Source organism: Epinephelus lanceolatus, chromosome 2, assembly GCF_041903045.1.
Source record: "Epinephelus lanceolatus isolate andai-2023 chromosome 2, ASM4190304v1, whole genome shotgun sequence".
Taxonomy (NCBI): domain Eukaryota; kingdom Metazoa; phylum Chordata; class Actinopteri; order Perciformes; family Serranidae; genus Epinephelus; species Epinephelus lanceolatus.
In genome coordinates, this window is record NC_135735.1 from 8,394,940 (window position 1) to 8,418,789 (window position 23,850).

General features: G+C 40.5%; 1 protein-coding gene across 1 annotated transcript in view; it reads left to right on the plus strand.

Annotated features, from left to right (window-relative positions):
- Positions 1–23,850, plus strand: part of luzp2 (leucine zipper protein 2) — a 267,448-nt gene that overhangs the window by 197,670 nt on the left and 45,928 nt on the right. The window contains exon 7 of the mRNA XM_033632390.2: positions 19,643–19,705. Coding sequence (XP_033488281.1) covers positions 19,643–19,705 — 63 coding nt within the window. The remainder of the gene's footprint in view (positions 1–19,642; positions 19,706–23,850) is intronic.

A 23,850-nucleotide genomic window follows, 5' to 3' on the forward strand; every position in this document is an offset into this window, starting at 1 on the left:
ATTAAAAACCAAGTCTTGTTTGCCAACTGAGTGGATTTTCCCACAGAGCATAGTGAACAGATTCAGTTTATTGGGTACACACAGCAGAAATTAATACAGTCTAATACAACAGTCCTGCAATAAATCCTCCCTTCATGAAGGTTATAATGTTCAGCTTTTGGTGAAACTGTTTTGCTGTTGAAACTGCATCACTTTTAGCTCAGGGTACCTAATTAACTTGTAACTGAGTGAAATTAGTCAAACAAATGCCAGCGTAACACAGATTTACTTAAAAAGGTACAGTGACCAGATGTCCTGGTTTGTAGGGGATTGTCCCAGTTTTGAATTGGGCTTCCTGAGTCCCTACTAATATCTGTAAAACCCCAAAAAGAGTTAAAATAATATATACTTGTTTTGGTGCTTACATAGATGTTGATCATGTTCAATTCCACTCTTAATTACCAAAGGCGAAATAAAAACATAAACAGTGCACACTGCGTCTGAAATCAATACTCATTTGTCTGTATATGTGTCGATCAATCAACGTGTCCTTGTCAAGGCTGTTGCTATGACACTTGTGGCTCTTTCTCACACAATCTGTCAGTATGCTAACAGTTAGATGTCACGCCAAAGAGACAGTCAGTCTTTTCCACAGACCTCCTGGAGGCTTACTCCTTCCTTTGTAAAGTATCCTGCAATGAGAGTGCTGCATTCTGCACACACTGCAGGGGTTGGCTACAGTTTTGGTCGTGCGCTGTGGAAATGCCAATATTAAAGACCCTTTTAAGATGGCCAAATATAAGTGGTGGCAACAAGCGAGGCAAACCCTGGTGACAGCCATCTGAGACAGGCAGCTCAGAAGGGGAATTCTGTGTAGTGAAGCACAAGCAGAGCTTTGGATCTGTGGACTGTATAGCTGCTGTTGTGTGTTACAGTGTTATTTGACAATTTCCAACTAAACTATGTTTTGGTGGATTTTGGGAGACAAAAATATATTTTTTGTCTAATGAGGCGTCGTCCATGGTGTTGAAAGATGTGCTCAGTAGGTGTGTTAAGCACTGAAATAATTGCCCCCCCATCTTAATGAAAATATCTGTGGTGTACACATACATGTGTGAGTCCATGAGCATGCAGTACATTTAGAGAAGCATTTCTCTGCAGGGTCTTTTCATAAAATTGAGCTGTCTATGTAGTAAAAAGATGCAAATACTTATTAAATTTGTGCTACATGACCAGAAAAAAAAACAGAAAAAAGGGGCTGTGGCGTTGGCTTTTGCTAAAGATGTAGAAATACTATAACTGCCAGAATGTACTGCACTGCACTGGATCAATAAACGCTCCAACTGCTGGGTGACGTAAATTTAGCTTGTCGGTTTTGACACGGGAAACAATATGGCAACTGGCTGGTAACAAAGAATCTCGAATTACAGTTAACAGTGTGCAAGAATATGTTTCTAAGAACATTTGAGGCAAGAAAAAGGCAACGCAGTAACAGGATCTTGGTTCATATTTGATCAACACTGCTGAGTTTTACCACTTGATCTCAGTTCTTTCAGCCTCTGTTTTTACAATACAGGAAACAGTATGGCATGCACTCCCATTCACATGTTCTCATATTACAGCCAAACATGGTACTATAATATGTTTCTGAAAACATTTTAGGCTACGAATAGGCAATACAGTAAGATAATTTGGTTTATATTTGATTAGCACTGTCTAGTTTTACTATTTGGTCTGAGTTTGAGGGAAGAGAGGTATCTCTTTCGATCCGCTTCCATACACTTTGTGTTCGTGGTGGCAGGCAATATGAAAATGAGGAAGTACAATTTGTAGTTTGAGCAACAGAGCAACAAGAGCCGTTGGATTTGAGCTGGGAGATAATCAGGGAGACCTGGGTCGTGGTAAGATGGAGGGAGGTTTACTATAGTACAGGCGTGTCCAAAGTATGGCCCGTGGAACAATTTTACATGGCTGGCATCTTGTCTTTCAAAATATACGGTATGTGTTTTCCTTATTCATCTCACGATAGCAGGTCTATTATACAGTTTGCAGACATGCACCAAGTATGAGGTGAGAATGGTGAGACTTGACCTTTCATCCTCCACACCTCCGGACATAACTAACATTATACAATGAGTAGATTAAAGCCTACAAGTGTCTGAAGTAGGGGTGGGCAATACATTGAAAATTTTTCGTCATTGTAATATCAACATAATTAGTATATTTAAATATGCCATGCATTCATATGATGCATGTTGTATTAAAACAGCGGTGTTGGGTGATTTAACATATTTTGAAAGTACATCTAATGTCACAGAAACCGCTGATGAATGGTTACCTAACAGCAGACATGGCCACAGCAAAGAAGCATTAAGTCAAAAGCAAGGGCCCCTGCTTTCATGAGCAGTGGAAAGATGAATACCTTTTCACTGAAAGTTGAACAGTTGCTCTTCTTTCTTTTCTTTCTTTCTTTTCTTTCTTTCTTTCTTTTTTTTGTTTAACCCATGTGATGCGAGACACAGCCGGCCCTCACTTATTTTCACAGTATCTTATCTTATCTTATCTTTGGACACCCTTGCAATAGTACATTTCCACATACTACTCCCATTGTTAAGATACAAAGCTGGTTGAAAATCGGCAAAGTGTCTCTGAGTGAGGGTTAGAAAATATGGTCACCCTATTGAAAGGGTCCTCCAGGATATTAAAACATTGTTTATCCTAGTTTTAATATCTTCACTGTAATCTAAATAAAACAGTTACTTTTCTGGTCAGCATTTGCTGTTTATGTTACACAGCCATTACATAGTTGCATGCGTCCTCAAGAAAGCCTAAGAGTGCTGACACAGTGGCCAGTGAAGCTTGACAACTGCATGAGAAAGAGACAAAGGGACAAGGACAAACGGAAAGAAAAGGATAACCTCCGGGACTTGGCTTAATAATTAGTTGGCACCTCGGCACAGAGCTGCTAACTCGACGCTTAGCATGCATGCTTCCCCCTGACGAACTGTGCTATCCACAGCTGACTTTAGATCCCTTTGTTACAATAATTGACCGATGTTATTTTGACCTATTCATCAATTAACATCAGAATCAACGGACTCAGCACATTAGATGGAGATTTTCTAGAAAAATCATTGCTTTAAAAGCATCAACATTGATGAAGTTAAGTCACATGCTCACTGCAACTCAAAGTTCCACAAAAAGAATTTGGTGTTTGGACGCTCTTGATGTTGAAGAGCTTTTCATCGACCCTGAAGTCTGCTCCAGCCACTAAGGTTATTCTTGAGTTCCTATTGAGACACGGTAAATTGGTGTGGAAAATTACAGGCTTCTGTCCTTCTACAAATCCTCCAGCTGAACATCCCTGACATTTCACCAGCTAAGCTTATCCAAGCCATCATCACATATTCAAACTCTGAGACGGTGATGGCACATTTGCCTGTGCAGCCAAGTCTGATTATAACACTTCAGGAACGAGTTGGAAAGAGTACAAAGGCGATGAAGAGGTCCTGATTGAAGTTGTCGGTCAGTCTGCACAGAGCCAGAATATTCCTCGCGACAGCAAAGGGAATGATCTAAGTGGTGATAAAATATGACTGCTTGGCTTTGTGCTTGTAGATAATAATATATTACACTCCGTATGTGTTCTTGTCCGGTGCTTCTTTGTGTGACTCATTATATCTGCAGAGCTGTTATCAAGGTGAGTAGACTTGGACTTCTTCAGGGAGCAAATAGCGTCTAGAATTCCCTTGAACACAGGTAGATCACTGCAGGTCACTGTCTTTAATTCCCTGAGGAGGCTATAAAAATAGAGTAAATCAGTGAGAGGAAAGTTCTTACATGCCCCTACTTGCATCTTGGAAAGTTATTTATGTGTAAAGGGGATGGGTTACAGACTGAACCTGTAATCACACTGTAATGACTGCAGAGTCACAGAAAGAGATGGATACCAAAGCTGCAAAACAGTTGCCACCAGAGCAGGTAATTGCAAACACCATTATTCTATTACAAGTTTCTCTGCTTGAGAGGAAGTCAGAGACGCTCACTCAAACATAACTTCTCTTTATGGAGTCTAAGTTCTGCTATATGCTCCATCTGTATGAAAACATTAGTGTGTGAGGGATTTTATTGCCCTATTGCACTTTTCATTGTATTTTAAATAAGTCTTGAACCTAGATTAACCCTGAAGAACATGTTTACCCTTAAATTTTCCCTTAATTGTTGTCTAGAAATCATATTGTCACGCTTCAAAGATCTTTTCCTCAGAGCATCGAGTGAGTCAGAGTTTTAAAAAAAAAAAAAAAAGGTTGTGATAAAAATCTTTGAATCTTAAATCAAGGCTTTGAAGCCATGTCCAAGAACTGAGATTAGGCCAGATCCATTTTAGCTGGCCTTGGATAAACTTTCTAAGCATAAGCTCCTTTTGTTGAAACATTTTAAGACTTTGTATGAGTAAACAGCAGCTTTCCTTTATGTGTGATTTGCATTCTCATCTCAGGAAAATTGGCTTTGGGAATTCCGGTATTGTGTATTGGAATACATTTCATTTAGTGTGGTAATCGTTTTTTTGGAAAGCTGCTTTAACTTGTGCTTTGGCTTCTGCTCGCTATGTGAGGTGGGGGGATCAAGCTTTGTGTTCTTAATCTGTGTTGTGTGGTGAAAACTACTCGGCGAGAAAGACATGAAATTACATGTTAACAACACTGTAAAGGAGGTTGTGTGGCTGCTGTTACAGTCTGATCCTGCGTCTTCTAATAACAAAGTGAAGTATTGTGAGTCCTGAACAAACAGACTATTATTTGGAGAAAATAGTACTAACTACATTAAAATAAATATCCACAAAAACAAATGCTATGCTCTTAGACTGCACAACACAAGAGGGGTCTGTTGTTGATGTATCCAGGGTTCCCACACCTTCTGAAATATCAAATTCAAGGGCTTTTCAATGACTTTCCAGGCAGGATTCTCTCAAATTTAAGGACCCCACAAAGCATAGTATGAGACACGGATTAAAGTCAGTTACTGTTAAAACACTGAGACCATTTATACTGAGAACTAGCAGGCTTAACAAACACTCATATAAAAGAATATAAAAGTTAGAGATGTTTGAATGTATGAACACTTCTTAAGGCCGATACAAGTGGCCTGTGCCATTGTGAGCATTTATACGTGTGCGGTGGTGCGCCTGTGTCAATCTGCAATCATACCCAGGCTACTGTATTGAGTTTCTGTGAAGTGCAGTAAAGTCAAGATCAATTCAGCTAACAAAGTGGTTCCCAACTGGTGGGTAGTGGTCCAAATGTGGGTCGCAGGTCCATTCTGAATGGACTCGCAAACGTGTCAAGTTTGTAAGAAATCACATTTTGTAAGTACAGTGAATTTCCAGCATAGAACTTTTATTTTTGAAGTGATGTTTCTTGCTGTACAGTGAGTGAATAATTTACAGCTACTTGACAGAGACAGGGAACTAGCTCGATGACAATGTCATTTCAGTTCTTGAGAGATGCATGTCAGGCGTAGACACGTAGCCTATACCATAGGTACGGCAACGATTCCACTCAGAAATTCCACTCAATTGTGCTGTTTAAAGGCCCTAACACACCAAGCTGACGGTTGGCTGTCGGTCAATGTTCGGCCGTCACCGAGCATCTATTCCTGCAGTTGATGTGGTGTGTCCTGCCCCATAGGCCCCCCGTCTACTTTTTTTGTGGCCGATTCAGCATGTTGAATCAACATCAGTGATGGTGGAGCCCATGGGTAAATGAAATCACTCTGACTGGCAGTTCAGCTCAGTGCACAAGAAGAGAAGTGGAAGTGAGGAAAGTAAACAAACTGCTAAAGTCAAGACAGAGTGAGACCAAAACAAACTTGTTACAGAAGTTAAGGTTATTTCTCCTTAGACATTGAGGGCTTTAGCAGAAACACTGAGTGATGATTTGTGTAATTGTTCACTGGCGCACTGTAAATATGCTTTGTTCCTTAAACACTAGATTGTGTTGTTAATGTGCTAACTGGCTAGCTAGCATCAACATGGTCTTTGGGTTTTCTTTTATGAATGATGATTACAGACCACTGCCGTCTGCTGGTGTGGAGAGTTATTTCCTCTCACGCAAGCACAGAACATACATGCTGGTTGGCCGTTAGCTGTACTCTTTGCAGTGTGTTCATGTGCAACTTTTAGGCCAAGACACAGGTGAGGTGAGGCAACACAGCAGGGTGCCTTCATCGCCACTAGTTCTCTGAACTCAGTTTGGTGTGTCTGGGCCTTTACAGTAATGACAGCATTACAAAACAATATATTGTGTAAGCTGAGCAATTAGAGGGAAATTTTTTATTCTTGCACAAAATATATAAATTCAAGCACTTTCAATGACTCATGTCTATTTATGTCTATTTGAAAAAAAAAAAAATTAAGACAAATTTTAAAGAATTTCAAAAACCTGCAGGAACACTGCTGTACCTTCAAAATACACAAAAGTCTTTCTCGATACCAAAGCTTTGTTTTTATATTGTGAGGAGAACTTAAGATGCCTAGTGTATGGCTGCGACTGATTATCATTTTTATTATCAATGATTCTGCCAGCTATTTTTCTGATTAATGGATCCATTGTTTGGTCTAAAAAAAATGTCTGAAAATAGTAAAAGTTAGCTGTCACATTTTTCTAAAACCCTGACATTTTCAAGCTGCTTGTTTTGTCTGACCAACAGCCCAAACCACAAAGTTATTCAGGACGAAATCACACAATTAAAGTAGCAAATCTTCACAACAGAGAAGCTACAACTGGTGAATTTCGAGCATTTCTGCTTGGGAAAAAATGCCAAATTAAGTTTCCATCGAATGTCTAATTGACTGTTTCAGCTGTAGTGTAGGGATAGAAGAATTCACACAGAACTATGTTTTCTATATGTTTATGTGTCAAATGTTTAATTACATTCGATAACAATGCCATCATATTCATGTCTATAATAATGAAGGTGCACTGTGCCTCATGTTTGAATATTGTGCTGCTGTTTTTTGTACTGATTATGACTATCATTTGTCATGTTTAGCCTTCTCAGTGACAGAACTGTCAAACTGGTTATGCAGCTACTACGTCATTCGGTCTGCTAGTTCAAACTCTTTTTGTCCATGTGGGCATAAGGAGCAGTTTGGACTCTATTAGCGGCTGTGAGGGTTAACGGGGCTAATGAGGCTCTTGGCCTTGTTATCCCATTTGCCGCAGCTTCAGTGAAGACAATCCGAGGATTCGTTGTCGATGTCATTATTTTGCACTGAAATGATTTCAAATGATTCTGAATGGTTACATTTTGTAAACCCAGAGACATTTCATGGCAGGACGGATGGAAACACTTTTTCATGCCAATTTCTTTTCTAAATTCAGTTTGGAAAGACAATAGTGGAATGTTCAAACATGACCGTATGAATGGGATAGGTCAATAAGAAAAAATGTATCACAGGCTTAGAGAAGTTCAGTCAGGAAACTCACTGGCAGGCAGCCACTGGCCTGACTCAGCTGTGTTTGTTCACTTCACCAATCACAAACACTCCTCAAATTCAGCAGTCCATTTAAATTGGAAAGGAAACTCACAGCTCTCTGCTGCTGCTGCTGCCTGCTATACATATCTGGTTGTTTTGCTCTTTATCCGATTCATCGGAAAACTGTCATGCAACCTTTCTGAACCGGACAGTGATGTCCTCAGGGAAAAATCTGATAGCTCAGAAAACCTGAGTCAAGGTTAAGACCGTTCACTGAGGGAGAACGGCACATGGCATTAGAGATGCCATTTAATCTCTTGTGCATCTTTTCCTCATGAGCTTGAATTCATCACCGGTTTCCTACAACTGTGTGGTTTTGCTGCACAGACATCGTATGTGTTGTTACACCTCCACCAATTCAGCTGTGTTATCACAACAGTAACATTTCATTCTTGCATCAGGATTTAGTGAAAACACTGAGTAACCTGAACCTTATGCAGATAAAATATAATACGCTGGATTTGGGAGGATTTTCTGTAATGACTGATTTCAAGGTGAATGGCCTCATGTAATTAATTCTACAGGGCTTTTTGAATGGAGCAGGATGCCAGCATGATCTTGTGTATTTGGGGGCGATGAATCAAAGAGAACACATTGTCTTTAATAACTAAGCATCAGTCATTTCAACAAATATTCTTTGCATATATTTATTAATAGACTTTGGAAGCTTGTGTGTGTGTGTGTGTGTGTGTGTGTATGTAAAAGAGAAAGGGGGGTTGTAAAGTACATTCTGTGCAGCTGGCTCTTGACAAATAATTGGCCACGTAAGCAGCAAGCAGGTTATTGCGATGTATGCTTACATTAATTGTTGAGCGGCGTCCGCTTAGTGGCAGTAGTAATTATTACAGAAGCAGAGGAAGTGAGATCATGCAGTATAAAAAGCAACAAAGTGCATAATATTGTATTAAGATGGAAGATGTCTCTATAGGGTGGGTGATGCATGGGTCAAACAAGCACAAGACTTTTATCCAGGAAACCGGTGTTCATGTCCTCAAGTCCACATTGACTTCTTTCAATAACAGTGTTGCGTAGTATGCTAGTACGTGTAATATACAATGAACAACCACAGTCTCAGTATGTGAATAAGTTCCCTCTAGTAAGCAGTGATGCAGTTTATATGCCTTGGGCTTTTATTGTGAAAGATAAGAACGGAAGGATTGGAGCTATAATGCGCTGCCTTTGATGATGTGCAGAGTTTGCCATCATGGTTCAGAATACAGATCCTACGTGTTATTATTTTATCATTGTCATAGGTAGAGGTGCAACTCATAACCTTCAGCTACATATTAGCCTAACAAGTTAGCAGCAGACCGGCGGCAAGTGACAGTTTAGCAGATCAGCTGATGTCCTGTACCGTAAACAATAGTGCTAGTGGCTAACTCAGGTAGAAGAACAGCAACAAAAACTGTCCGCAAATTGGTAAAATAATGAGGTCCAGAGGCACCTTACCCTCCGAGCTGAAGACAAGATCAACTGCCATGTAACAGGGATGATACATGATTGTTATTGCAATGTTATGCCATTGTTATTGTTGATAAAGCTCTGCTGAAGCATATGATAAGTGTCATAATAGAGGCCGATGCTGTTGTGTTACATGTCACGCCTCTTTTAATTCCATGATGCCGGCATGCTGTCTAAAATTATACACTGGAGTGGCGTGATTCCGCCGTTGTTTAGTCTGTGTAAAAATGCAAAGGGGTGTAAAGAACGGACTTGGTCGCGACCCTATAGTGTGATCTCTCTGTAAAAAGGGCTATTGAGATGCAATACCTCCTCTGTCAGGGAGTCCTGATCAAGATAAGCAGCAAAATTAAAAAGTTTCTAACACAAGTGAATACAAATGGGGACAGATAAAAAGCAAAGCACAGCAACAGACACAAAACATACAGGCATCATAAGCAAAGAAGAATCCTGGCAAATAGTGGCGCTTGTTAGAAGCAATAACTCTGTTCTTTGAAAACTGATTTTAAAATACCTTTAAACATTTCAAGAGAGGGCAACGTTTCAAGGTTTAGTATTCCTTACAGCTCATTCCAAGCTTGCAGGGCTTGAAAGAAAAAGGCAGATTTATCCAGCTGTGTTCGGATGGTTGGTGCCATAAGGTGATTTTTTTTTTCTGCTGACCTAGTGTTACAGCTACTGGAGTAATATGTCAGTAAACTGGACATGCACTGTGGTAATTTACCCAGTAAAGCTTTTGCAATAAAAAAATGACCATATATGGGTTTTTCCTCTTAACACAGTGAAGTCCATTGAACCATTTCATATAATTTACAATGTGTATAGAAGCTGGCACCAGTTACAAAGTGCAAGGCAGCATGATAGGCTACATCCAGAAGGAGAAATACATGCATGCATTTAAATGACATCACCAGAGGCTAATACTGACAAAAAGGTACTTTGGACTCATCTTTTTTCTCACAGTAAAAGGACATTTTTAAAGGGAACAAAACTAACTTTAGTCAAAGTGTTATAGGAGGCTATTAATATAGACCCCAAAGGTCAACTTGACAATTAATGAATCTATTAAGTTCATTAAAGGGATACTTTGCTGATTTTCAACTGGCTTTGTATTTTAAAAGTGTGGGTAGTATGAGTTACTGAACTGTGGTAAACTTCCCTCCATCTAACCAGCACCCAGATCTCCCTGCCTATCTTCCAGCTCCAATCCGCCAGATGACACGCTCCAAGTCATCCGGCTCAAACTACACACTGTGATTCTGCATTTTCATATGCTCGCCACCACGGACACAAAGAGTACAGAAGTGGATCAAGACAGACCAAATCAAAAGACCCTCTCCCTTTCTCTCTTGAACGCAGATCAAACTCAGATCAAACTGTAAAATTAAGCAGTGCTGATCACATATGAAACAAGATTCTGTCCTGCGTTGCCTATTTCTCACTCAAAATGTTTTCAGAAACATATTTTTACTCACTGTTTAACTTTAATACGACATCATTTGTCACCATCATTTGTTTTCTGTGACTAAGCCACCAATGAAATCCTGCCAACTATTGACCTTTCAGGTCGATTAACATTTGGTCGACTATTAGCCAGCTGCCATATTGTTTCCTTTGTCAAAAAACAGACAAGATTGTATTATGCCCTCCATCAGCACAGACGTGTTTTGGTCTGGTGTGGTGCAGTGCATTCAGGTAGCTGTAGGTTTTTCGACATCTTTAGCAAAAGCAAATGCCACAGACCTTGTCCTTGGTTTTCTCTGGTCATGTAGCACCAATTTCAAAAGTATGTGCATGTGTCTGCTGCACAGACAACCCAGTTTTATAAAAAGACCATCTTTCCAGCATTGAAATACTTCTTTAAGACCATTCAGTTGAAAGGTGATAAATGAGAATGCATGAAAATCATACATTTTCATGAATTTAAAACTAATTGTAGTTTAAAGGGAAATTTTGGTTTATTTCAACCCGTCTCCTATCGTCCTAAATTTGTTTCAAGTGACTAGTGACATAGAAATAATAGTTAGCATGTTAGCCGTTAGCCTAGATACAGCCGTAGCGTCACACCTGTTAAAACGTAAGTGAACGGACAAACTTCAAGTGCAAAGTCAATCCACTAAACAAGCTTTTTTTCCACAAAGATCATATCATTAGGATAAATGTCAGAGAACATATAGAAAACGACATGTAAACATGTTGTCTTACTTTACCGGTGTGCTGCCATGTTTGTTTATCCCTCTAGCTCTGCTTTCCAAAGCGCAGCCGAAATATCGCGAGAACAAGCAGCGATCTCATAGCGTGCTTGAACAAGCAGCAACAGCTGGAAGACAGAACCGGACAGTAGCCTGAAAAGTTCATTCATTTATTTTATTAAAGATTTATAGAATAATGGCTGACTTTTTGCCAGACTTCGACTTTGTGGAGGAGGAATTTGATTGGAGTTTGATGGCCGCCCTTATTTATTTGAGCCAGAATACACTGACGAAGAGCTTCGTGAAATTGAAGAACGGAGGAGGAGAGAGAGAGAGGCGCAACAGGTAGAGGATGAGAGAGGAGCAATGGCTGCCGCAAGGCTGCGTAGCTCTGGAGATTGGTGGTGTACCTGTGAATGCTGTGCCCCAGTGCCCACAGAAGAGGAATGCCTCTGTTGCAAGGAATGGGACCGGTTGCAGCCTTATTTTCAAGGTCTGGATGTGACCGAGGACGAGACACCTCCACCTGGAGTAGTATCCAGCTGGGCTTTATCTAGAGCTGGCGAGATATATTTCGGCCGCGCTTTGGAAAGCAGAGCTAAATGGTAAACAATCATGGCAGCACACCGGTAAAGTAAGACAACACGTTTACATGTCGTTTTCTATATGTTCTCTGACATTTATCCTAACGATATGAGGCGGTCTTTGTGGAAAAAAAGCTTGTTTAGTGGACTAACTTTGCACTTGAAGGTTGCCCGTTCACTTACGTTTTAACAGGTGTGACGCTACGGCTGTATCTAGGCTAACGGCTAACATGCTAACTATTATTTCTATGTCACTAGTCACTTGAAACAAATTTAGGACGATAGGAGACGGGTTGAAATAAACCAAAATTTCCCTTTAACAAATGACATCTGAAACTCTGAGGTGGATGCCACAGTGTCAGATGTTTCTGTGATGGGCATCTGTATTTGTTTTTTGGCGGAATTCTTGCCTTTATTTGGTAGGAAAGATTTGGAGTGGAGGAGTAGGGAGGGTGAGGGCGGCATGTGGTGGGGGGCTGCAGGTTGGAATTGAGCCCGCGGCTGCTGCGGCACGGACACAGCCTTATGTGCACGGGCCCTGCTCTACCAAGTGAGCTACTGGGCGTCCCGATGGGCATCTTTTTTTTTCTGACACTTTATAGACAAAGCATCTAATCAGAAAAACAATTGGTGGATAATTTGACAGCAATATGTGTGCAGCACAACTGATGTATGACTAGAGATGGTGAGATCAGGTCTGGATTTGAGATAAAAGTCAGGAAAGATGTTTATCCCAGGGTTCAACATTATTTATTTATTTACAAGCAGGTCAAAAATCTACTTGCCCAAAGTCAATTTTTACTTGCCTCTGTACATTTTTTTATTTAATTATTTTGAGTTACTTGTCATGAAAAACAAACCTGCCAGATAGCCACCCACATGTTTACGATATTAATTTGATTATTAAATGATATATTTTGGGCGGGGCAACACAATGGTTTGAGTTGAAGGTGTGAGAAAGAATAGTATTAGTAACATTGTTAACACTGTGCTACATTACAGAGAAATACAAAACTGTACTAATGAACCTTCATTAATATAGGCCTATATTTTATCTACAAGTGCACGTCACACACTGAGCGAGCCGCCTGTTAATGACGCTGTGGGCTAACGGGCATGTAGCTACTTCCATGTTTCACATGATACGTCATGTTTGTAGTCGACCAATGAAGATGAGTTTACATATCACCTTGGGTTCGTCCTTCACCTTCTCAAAATGATCCCACACTTTGGATTTCCTGCCCGACATGTTATTAACTAGCCTGTGGAATAACCGCAGGTACCAGCCCTGGAAATTAACCTGACTCCTGTCAGACTGCTGAGTGTGGACACTTCCCGTGTCTGTCCTTTCAGATTAAATTCCCACATGGTCCAGCCATATAAGTTTAGATTTATTTTTACAAGGCGCAACTTTTGTGTTTTTTGTTGTTGTTTATTTATTTTCTGTGACTAAGTGACCAATGAAATCCTGCCAAATAATGACCTTTCAGGTCGATTAACATTTGTTCGACTATTAGGGGGCAGCCCTATGCAATACAGTTAGAATTTTACCCACATCCTCTAACCCCATCCAACTAAACTCCTGTTTCCAGGATAACTCAATGCCACCACTTTCTCACGAGTGCCCTGTTGGTACTGCGCATGTTCAACCCTCAACAGAAATGACAAGCCAGCGAGATGGCTGACTCCTTTGCTATGTCCATCATCAGCTCTGGAAAAAAACAATGTGTTACGTTCTTTTTTTACCACTTGCCTGATTGGGAAAGTGAGTTACTAGATTTACTAGCCCAATGTGGCATTTACTTGCCACGGGCGATCAGGCAATCCTTATTGCTGAGCCCTGTAAAGACTGACACTTTGAGTAGCTGCGTCGGTCCAAGTCCTGGTCATCTCTCCTTGTGTGCATCTTCAAGCATTAAGGCATTCATTAGATTTTTCTATCCAATCAGGAAGCAGCAAAAAGATGGCATATGTAGTTAGATGCCATGTGTTATAAAATGAGTTCACACATATGAATGTTTGATGTTTGGCAGCTTTGATAATGTTACTCAGGAAGATGTTGTGTGCTCTCAGATTCAGTGCTGTTCTTTACAGTAAGTTATGTGCACAGGAAGCATACAAGACCAGATCCTTTAAATAAGACCGACGTATTACTGTGCTCCACTTCATTCACCATCCACATTGAATAAATCAGATTACCCGACTGAAATGATTGAAATAAAATATATTCTTCAGTCAGTAAGTTTTGGCTGTCAGCCAGTCAGTGGTCTGCCTCAGCTTGCACGCTTCAACCTATCAGACACACTTCACAAATAGGGCAATCTGTTTAAACGGGAAAGGAGATATTGCAGGTCTGTGATGCTGCGGTGCTCCTGCTACGAGTGCACTTACAGATGTATGCTGAGGGTGTCTGGGCACTTGTGCACACCTACCACCACCCTCTGGTGTCATGTCAACTGTTTGTATCTGCTTTTATGTCATGTGGAGTGGTTGTTCTCTCACAGAGAGGATTTACGGTACATTGAGTTATGGGCACAGACCATACATACAAAACAGAGCTGTTCTTTGTCAAACATAAACCAGTGTTTTTCAGTAACAGTGTCAGCCAATTCTGAGTTGTCCCTCTTGACATAAAGCTTTGACAGCTTCTGTGCTATGAAAAAGACTGAACAGGAATTTAGAAAGACAAGACAACAGTAAACCGACGACCTATAAATACATAATCATATTACAGTTCTGACAGTTTCTCATCTACCTGACAAAATTGCTTCGTGACCAAACCGAACTTTGCCCGTCTTGGCTCGATTGTACTTCTATTTTTTTTTTTTGTTTTTTTTCACAGATTCTTTTTCTTTTAATCATCTTCATTTTTCCAATCCCATACACACTCACACTGTCATACATACTGTAGGCTATTTGAACTCGGATAATGAGGAACCCTTAAAGGCTGTAAAGCTATACTATTGGAGTCTTTAGATGCAGAACTGGATGGTGCGGTTCAGCTTTAACTTATTGACCCTGTCTGAAAATCCAAGAGCAAAGTATCTGTTTTTGAAAAACTAATCGGCATTAAACAAAAAGGCTAGTTAATTGGACATGAACAAAATGCATGAAGTCTTTTAGTTGAGTGGATAAAATGTGGCAAGGTAAGGCAAAGGAAGAGAGAGAAAAGTAAGGATGTATAGATTTTGGATTATTTGGCTGCTTTTAGATTTAAGAAAAATAACACTAAGGCAATGCATGCTTTTCCTTAGGTTCAAAAACAGGTGCTTTGGTACAGAGATTAAAATGTGTTGTCAATTTAATTAAAATCCTCATTTAAAGCTGCACTAATAAGTGTTTTATGCATTAATAATGGATAGAATGACTACTAATGTAAGTGTTGCTCATACAAATGAACCTACGTTGCTTTGTCAACTGACTCCGCAGTTCCCTTCAGCTCTAGATTTTAGCGCCTTTCAGCTTATTGTTTTAGTTTTACATCGAGCAACTTTACAGCTTTTATCAGGGTTGTTCCCAGCTGTGGCAGTCAGCTGTTTCCAGCTTTGATAAACTCACTATACACTGACCAGCACCAAACGACTGACAGACAGTTAGCAACTAGCTGGTGAATATAATGGAGCATTTAGCAACTAAAGAGAAAGATATTTCCCCTCCTATGGAAGAGGGTTAGGATCATTTGAAGAATTTATTCAAGTTCTGAGTCAGAACTTGGTACATCTGTCGGATAGACAAACATGACTGACTGCAAAATTCTGAGAATAAATTGAGAATTTTGAGTTTGGAGTTAGAATTGTAAAGTGATTTTTGTGTTTGTTTTGTTTATAGTTTAAGCCAGAATTCATGTGAATTTATTTTTGAGATCTGAGTTCAAAATCAGAATCTGAAAAATAAAGTCAGGATTCATGTTTTAAGATTAAGATCAGAATTCAGAGAATAAATTCAAAATTTTAATACAGAATATAGAGTTCTCACTTTATTCTCAGAGTTCTGACTTTAAACTCAGAACTCAAATCAATTCTTCACGTGTGGCCCTAATCCTCTTCTGTACCTTTAGGAGCTAAAAGAAGAATGCATATAGGACTTGGTGAATTTTTGTGGGGTCCACACAAACATGACTGCAAATGAATGCTAATGGTGCTCTGTGTCTGCTCCATGTGTAAATAAGAAGCTGTTTGACTCTTTGCCGAATCAACTTGTCTGTTTGTATTTACAGTTTGTTGTTTAGTCCTCAAATGGACCGAAGGTTAAAAATAGGTTTTTAAAGACCCTAAAATAATTTAGCAAAACTTTCACTTATAGGAAATTAGTTAAGTTAGCAGAGTTAGTTGGACTGGCACTAAACAAGAGTGGATGAATCATTAAAACATCACAAACACATTATGATCTCAGAAGACTGAATCCCTCCCGAATCTGGCATCCTCCATTTGTCTGATCTTGTTACGAATAATAAATAAATGATAAACCCAGCAGAACATAAGTGTCAAAGACATACTGTGCTTGCGCACATATTAACATGTCTGTCCTTGGGACAGGCTGCTGATATTTGACAGTTCTGCCACCATTTTCACAAAACCAATGACTCATAGTGATATATTACTTGAATATTTTAAAAAAAAGTTAGCAAAACTACACCAAGCTTATACAATACTGTGTCGCTGTATTTTGTTCAGTATGTAACTATTTGAAATGCAGGTCCCACCCTTGCAGGATGTGAACCATCAGGAACAACGAAGCAGAGATGCCGCTGTGATTCTCTCGGGCCGAGGAGACAGCTCACATGATTTATTCTGAGTAAATAATAGACCAATGCTTTGGCAAGTCTGAGAGCTCAGCACATTTAGAGACTCAGATATTTGCATTTATAAGTTAACACTCCATGGCATGTGACTCTGTAGCCTCTTAATATGATTCATTCCATTACCAGAGAGTATCTCAAAAGCTCCACTTAACTGATACAAATAAAATTAATTTGTTAACGTTTTATATCATGACCTGGGCCACAGGAAACACACTCAACGATACCAAATCAAATATATGGCTCATCCTGTGTGAGCTGGAGTTTTTAAGATAGCTCTGTGTTTATTTAACCTTACAATTCTTTTATGAGGTGAGCCCCGGGATGCAATTCTTGAATCCACTTACACATGACAGAGATGAGTGTCTTGGGACATGGAAGCACCCTGGGAAGAGGATTAACAAGATAAAGAATCTCATAAAAAGAAAAAGGCACAGGTGCTTGTCAAGTACACAAAACCCTTTGAAGTGAATTTGACCTTCAGCGTCGTGTTCACTGTGCTTTGGTGAAAGATTAGACCTCATGTCACATTTTTACTGCCTGTGTCGAGGAAGTATAGAGATAGACAGATAGAAAGAGTGAGAGAGGTTTATAGAGATAGATAGACACTCGGATGGAAAGAAAGATATATATATACAGTATAGCAGATGGATATAAGAAAGAGCTACAGAGAGGTAGAGGGAAAGATATAAGTCATGGCTCCATCCAAACGTTATGCAGATTTTAACTGAATTTCCAGGAAATGCAGTTTCTTCTCCAGTCGCTCGCTATTAAATCTTTGAAGAGGAAGAGTGCACATGGAAATGACAATAATGAAAAGAGCGCCAGACATTTCTCTTTGTTTCATGCCGTAAATTAAAGGTCCAGTGTGTAAGGTATTGGGGGATATATTTATAGAAACAGAATGTTATATGTTTGTCTTCTTTAGTGTAATCTCCTGAAAATAAGAATTGTTGTGTTTTTGTTACCTGAGAATGAGCCATTTATATCTACATAGAGACCAGGTCCTTGTCTATAGAGATCTCCATGTTGCACTGTCATGTTTCCAGTACCAGTATCCCGGAACGGACAACCATGTTATGGCCACGTTTTTTGCAGCAAATCTGTTGTTTTCAAAGTAGATGCACTGCAGGCACACTCAAACCCCAAAGCGTCACTGTAGCAGTGCGCACACGTTCCCGAGCACCCATTTTTCAGAACGCTACAGCTGCGCCCTTTTGGCACACCACATGTCATGTGACAAGGACAAACCAATCACAGCCGGCTGATACCTTTCGCTTCTGTAAATGTCTAAAAGTCTGTGATAAATATGGAGGAGAAGTTGATCATTTTAGTTCAGGGCTGCCACAGCTTTTCGCCTGTTCTTATAAACAGTACCTGGAAGAAGATCAGCTCTGCACTCAGGTTTTCAGGTAAATAGGCAATGAAACAGTGCTTGTTAAGGTTGCTTAGCAACCCCAGACACAACCTGCCCTCGCACTCTTGAAAGCTGGCACAAAAAAGGCACAAGGGTAGCACTCAGCGCCGGACCTCGTGTTTTCCAGGTGGTTAAGGACATGTCATGTGTACGGCCCCTTAATCTGTGTTTTTACCAGGTTTAAATCACCAGGTCCATTTGTTTTGGAGAGGATGAGACCTGTGGAATGTTCAGATGCAGATAATGTGGATAATTAAAAACCTCTTAAACATTTGAATCAGAAATACGGTGAGGACACTTTGCAGGTGATGGGCAAACAGGCTATCTGCAGGAGAAACACTGATTTATTCAGTGTTTTTACTGGTTTTAATCACCAGGTCTGTTTGTTTTGGAGGAGGACACTTCTGCAGATAAGTCCGCTCCCGGTAAAAACCCTCTGAATAATAAACACTGAAGGAATTCTAACCAAGAGAAATTTAAGATGGTTGCAATCCGCAATCCTCACTGCTAGATCCCCATTACTTTAACCCGCTGGACCTTTAAGGAACGTTACAGTCTTATCCATTCACATATATTGGATTCCTTTTTTTTCTCATGGGTGCAGCTGAAGTTTTTAAGTGACATGTACATGTCTGTTTCTGATGCACTTTGTCTTGTCTTTGTATTTACTGAAACACCAACCTTTACACCTCACCTAACCATGAAACCATTTTGTGATATTTGGGTTTTTTTTCCCCACTTGTGTTTTTTTATGCACATAATGAACATAAAAACAGGTAGATGGAAACTCACAGACAATATAGATAAAAGAGACCGACAGAAGGAGATAAAGATCGGTGGGAAAGAAGATAAACAGTAAACAGGCTGAAGATGTATTGATTTTGAAAATTATAATTTTATTATGATACTATAATGTTCTCTCATATGAGCTCCAATAAACTCACGTAATGGCTGAGGCATCATGCACAGAATCAATCTTTTCCATTAAAACTTTGCAGTGGTTCAAGTCGAATGAGGGAATTTTAACTGCATACCAGTTAATCACAGTTACAGTCCTGCAAGACTTTGCCATGAAACGCTATAAAAATGGCTCCTGGCCTCGCTGAAGACACAAAGAGAAAGCCTCTGTACTGCTGCAGAGTCCCATGTGGAGGCTTTCAGTGTTCATGCTCACATCATGAGCAGCTTTGAGGATGGCTGTGTATCAAGCCATCTAGGAGAGCGCCTCTGTGTTCCATGTGCCCACTGATGTGGAGCAGCAGAGTGAATGTCAGGCGGAGCTGGTCACTGTGTCTGTTCGGGGGCGGCAGTAAAGATCTGCTCTGTTTGTGTGTGTGCTGCTTACCGACAGGCAGGAGCCTGCCGTAACCTAGGAACCTGCATGTGTGTGGTGATGGCGGCAGTAATGTGTGTAGTGGGAGTGAGAATACAGGTTTAGACAGTGGGCAAGAAGCCAGTGCATGACTGCATCATTGTGTGGACTATGCAGTTCAGTGAAGGGGAGATTTGATATTTTCTTCCTCTCAGTAGAGCCTTGCTTTAAGCCAGAGCTTTGCCCAGGGAACACTCACAAAGGAGTCTTCTGCTGCAGCTGGCAGAATCCTGCTACGTGATCTAAAACCAATTTCGCTATTTGAATAAGCTAACACTTATTTCCTTATCTTCCCCTTGCAGTCCAAAAAAATCCAGGCTCAACTGAAAGAACTGCGGTACGGGAAAAAGGATTTAATTTTTAAGGTAAGTTCAAACTGACGGGGGGTGGCTTTGTAGTAGCTCCAGACCAGGGGTAAACAGGTACTTCAGACCACCTTGAAAAGGATGATCCCATCACAGGAGGTACTCCAATTAATTCAGCACGCAATTACAAAGTCCCTCCCAGTCAGCAGCGTGCTAAGCCAATTGGCCAACGCTTAGTCCACATACTGTTTGTCCTGTCCTCTGATTTCCCCCCTGCAAAATCCATCCTGTCCTTTTCAGTCATGGAGGTATGTGGATAAATGACATGGACAGCGGTGGGTGACGCTGATACAGAATTATGCATTAGGCCATATAAGGGAATCCTCAAGACGCAAATTACAGATGACACCATGTGTCACCACGATTCAGTGGTACCATATATAATGGGCTTAAAAAATTTGTCTCCTCCGTCACATACTTCCTCTGCAAGCACAATATAAACAGCAGCAAATAAGAAACCCATCAGTATTGTTGCCCACCCGTACACCCTCCACTGCCCCTTGTGTCTTAGATCGGAGGGCTTACGTAATATTTATTGGCATTTACTCGTACATGGACTGACCTTTCAGGCCTTGTTTGCAGTGTTAAAATGTCAGTCGACATTTCTGCCACAATGGCCTGTAATGTCATTTCTTAAATGTGTGTTGTGATCCTTCAGACCCATCATTCCTAAAGCCATGTCAGACGTAAATGAATAAAAAGGACTCAATCCTCACGGGTTGAATTTTATGCTTCTCGCCCAACGCCTGAATATATTGTCCCTGCATGTCCTGTTCCTTGTTCTATTTCTAGCCTCTGAATGATGGATGCATTGACTTGTTTGGTTGGTGTCACTGCTTGTAAATCAGCGTCTCTAAATTGCATCAGTCACTCACAAAACACAACGTTATTGCTCAATGTCACCAAACATTTCACGTGGACCTTTAGAACATAAGGGTCTTTGATTATTTGCAGTTGCAAATGGATAAGGCTAATTTCATCGCACTCTTTGTCTTTAAAAAACAGTCGACTTTGGGAGATGTCAGTCAGGTTTTTTTTTTTTTTTTCCCCCTCAAAGAAAGGTCAGGGGGAAATGCATCATATCCCTCCGACCCTCCCTGAGCCCTCTTGCTATTCCTGAACTCATATGTATTCCACTTATGCTGTGATCAAAAGCCCAGAGGGGGGCGAGGGAGCAGGAAGTAGAGAAGAGTCACTCAAGATTCGGAAATGTCATCAGCCTCACAGGGGGATGTCAGTCAAGGCACCTTGACCAGGAGGCAATTGAATTGGTTATGACGGCTGTTGTACCATATCAAACTGCATTTTGCAGCACAGTGTCACAGTACACAAAGACACAACAAGCTTACAACACTGGACACAGAGCAAAATGAAGAAACCTCAAAACCTAATTATTTTTATCTTGGGAACCATTCAGTCTTTCTTAGAGCTGACAGGTATGGCCATGAAATAAAAAAGACTTGTGAAACCATAAAAACAGCAAAGAGTACAGTTCTGAAAAACTGCAGTGGATCGAATTACTGTGATGTCACGCTAACAACAGTCACTTCCATCCGGATAGACAACTGGCAATTCATTTGAATTGCAGAGATGTGAGATTGGTAAACTTGTTTATTTCTGTTGTCATTTATTAAGCCATGACTGTAACATTTAAAGATACATGCTGGTCCAATCTATCTGACGTTTCTGTTGTGCTTATTTTATGTACTCTGTTGCTTCGTTCTTGTCTTTGACAAACCAAATTTTCCAGCACAGAAGCTAAGCAATGCACAGCAAAATGTATTTTAGCCACCTAAAAATATCATTATCAGTTAAATCGTACGCTCGGGGTGGGCGATATGGACCTAAAATAATATCACAATATTTCAGGGTATTTTTGCGATAATGATATTCTTGAAGATATGACAAATTAGTAAAAATATTACATTATTAACTTAAAGGGACATTGTGTAATATTTTCAGTTGTTTATTGGCAAAAATTGATGTCTGCATTCATAAATATATCATCACTGGTGTACTATTACCTCCACCAATAATCTGACTTATTCTCGTAAAAGGAGAATTTCGGATTTGTTTGTACATTGTGCGGGTAAGTCGTCTGTGGGGTTCCATTACGTTTCACCATCTTGAGAATACACCCGCCAGCAAGGGACATACAGCACCGCCTTCTGCATTTTCGTTGAGAGCCAGGCCAGCACTGCGTGACTGAGGAGCCGAAGGAGAGGGGCAAGAGGCGCTTCGCTACTACCCTGGCAAATTTGAAATAAAGTCCCACTCTTTGAGCATAATGCAGGATCCTGCATATGCAGCATCATGGGAGACGGAATCCTTGTCGCCAAGAAAGCGCAAAAGGGAATAGAAAAAGCAGCGTGACCGGCGAATTAAAAAAACGAAGGCCCACATCGGGGTAGCCTTTCCCAGGTAGAGAGAGCTGCTGAGGGAGAATGGTAATTCAATCACAGGCCAGCGCCGCTGTTAGCTGTTAGCCGCTAGCCGCTGTTAGCACTGGCCTATGATTGTATTACCTTTCTCCTTCAGCAGCTCTCTCCACCTGGGAAAGGCAACCCCAATGCTGACCCTTGTTTTTTTAATTCGCCGGTCGTGCTGCCTTTTTGATTCCCTTTTGCACTTTCTTGGCGAGAAGGATTCCGTCTCCCGTGATGCTGCATAATACATGATCCTACATTATGCTCAAAGAGTGGGACTTTGTTATGCGGCAGTAGTGCCGCTGGCCACTAACAGCTGTTAGTGGCGCAGTAATGCGAGGAGAGGGATGAGGTGTGTGAGGTTGAGCCACTTGTCAGTTGTCAAAGGACAAGACGTGATCAGATTGTTTCAATTTACATCCGCCCCAACAGTCCTACGTTGTAAACACAGCCAGCATGGTGAGGAGGGGGTTTGTCAACTCACGTCGCGTGTGTCTGTGTAGGAGCCTGAATGAATACTCCATGTAGTATCGGATGACATGGTTTCATCAGTGTTATAGCTTTTTGGTACACAGCGGCTACAGTTGTTGCAATACGTGTTTGAAACAGTGAGGCACTAGAGTGCGGCATCTGTTTGAATGCAATATATGATTTCAACGTTAGATGGGAGAAATTCCTACACACTGTGGCTTTAATAACACATAATTGCCACAAAATAAGTGATATAGTTTTACAGTTTACCTTCAAATATTCAGTAAAAACAAAAATGATTTCTCATTTCTTTAGTTTGTGAACAACAACAGTAATTCAGAGTGAGATTCAGATTCTGTTACAATATTAATAGTTAAATAAAATAAAATCCTCCACAAATTTCACATTTAAACAGCTCCCAAATACAAAAAATGTCCTCTGGGATCTATATATATAAATCAACAGGTGATTTCCTTCTTTTAGTAAAATCCTTTTTTTTTTTCCACCTGGACCTTTATGCTCTGCCATTTCTCCTCTAACCATCACGCTGTAACCTGTGACAGGCTGTTATGATACCACAACTATTACACAGTCACATATATGTAGTTTATTGTCAAGCTGCGAGCGTCACGTAGGTTTACATTACCAAAGGTTTATGACAAAATCACTTGACGACACCGACTCCTGTGTGCGCACGGTGAGAGAGGAGAGGGAGGGACGCTGTGCTGCTGCCAGAGGAGCCGCTGAATGAGTTCCCTCTGAGCAGTAAGTCACTAAAAGAGTCTGAGAAGTCCGGGGCTGTTCATAAAACATTCAGGACGCCACAGTTTATTCCACACTACTGAAGCTGCTCCTCTTTTTGGAACCACCGCAGAGTCTATAATAATTTCGCTTCAGCCATGCTTTTTGTTTCCATGGGTAACAGTATAACATCAACATGTCAACAAGTTGAAATATCGCAAGTATCACAATATGAATTTTTCATATCATATTATAAATTATACTGGTATTACACTACATGATATGGCACAGCCCTAGTGTACGCTATATTTGGAATATTTTCTCTGCTTTACCTCACACACTAACTGATCAAGTCAGTGGTCGACCAACTCCCCTGTCTACGAACTAAATTTGTTTTTGTTAATGGAGTCTGGTGGATTTGAGATGACGGTTTCAGTTATCCGTCTGAAAGGGCTGTCTGTCAGCAAGGTAAAGCAGTAAAAATATTCTAACTTAAAGGTCCAGTGT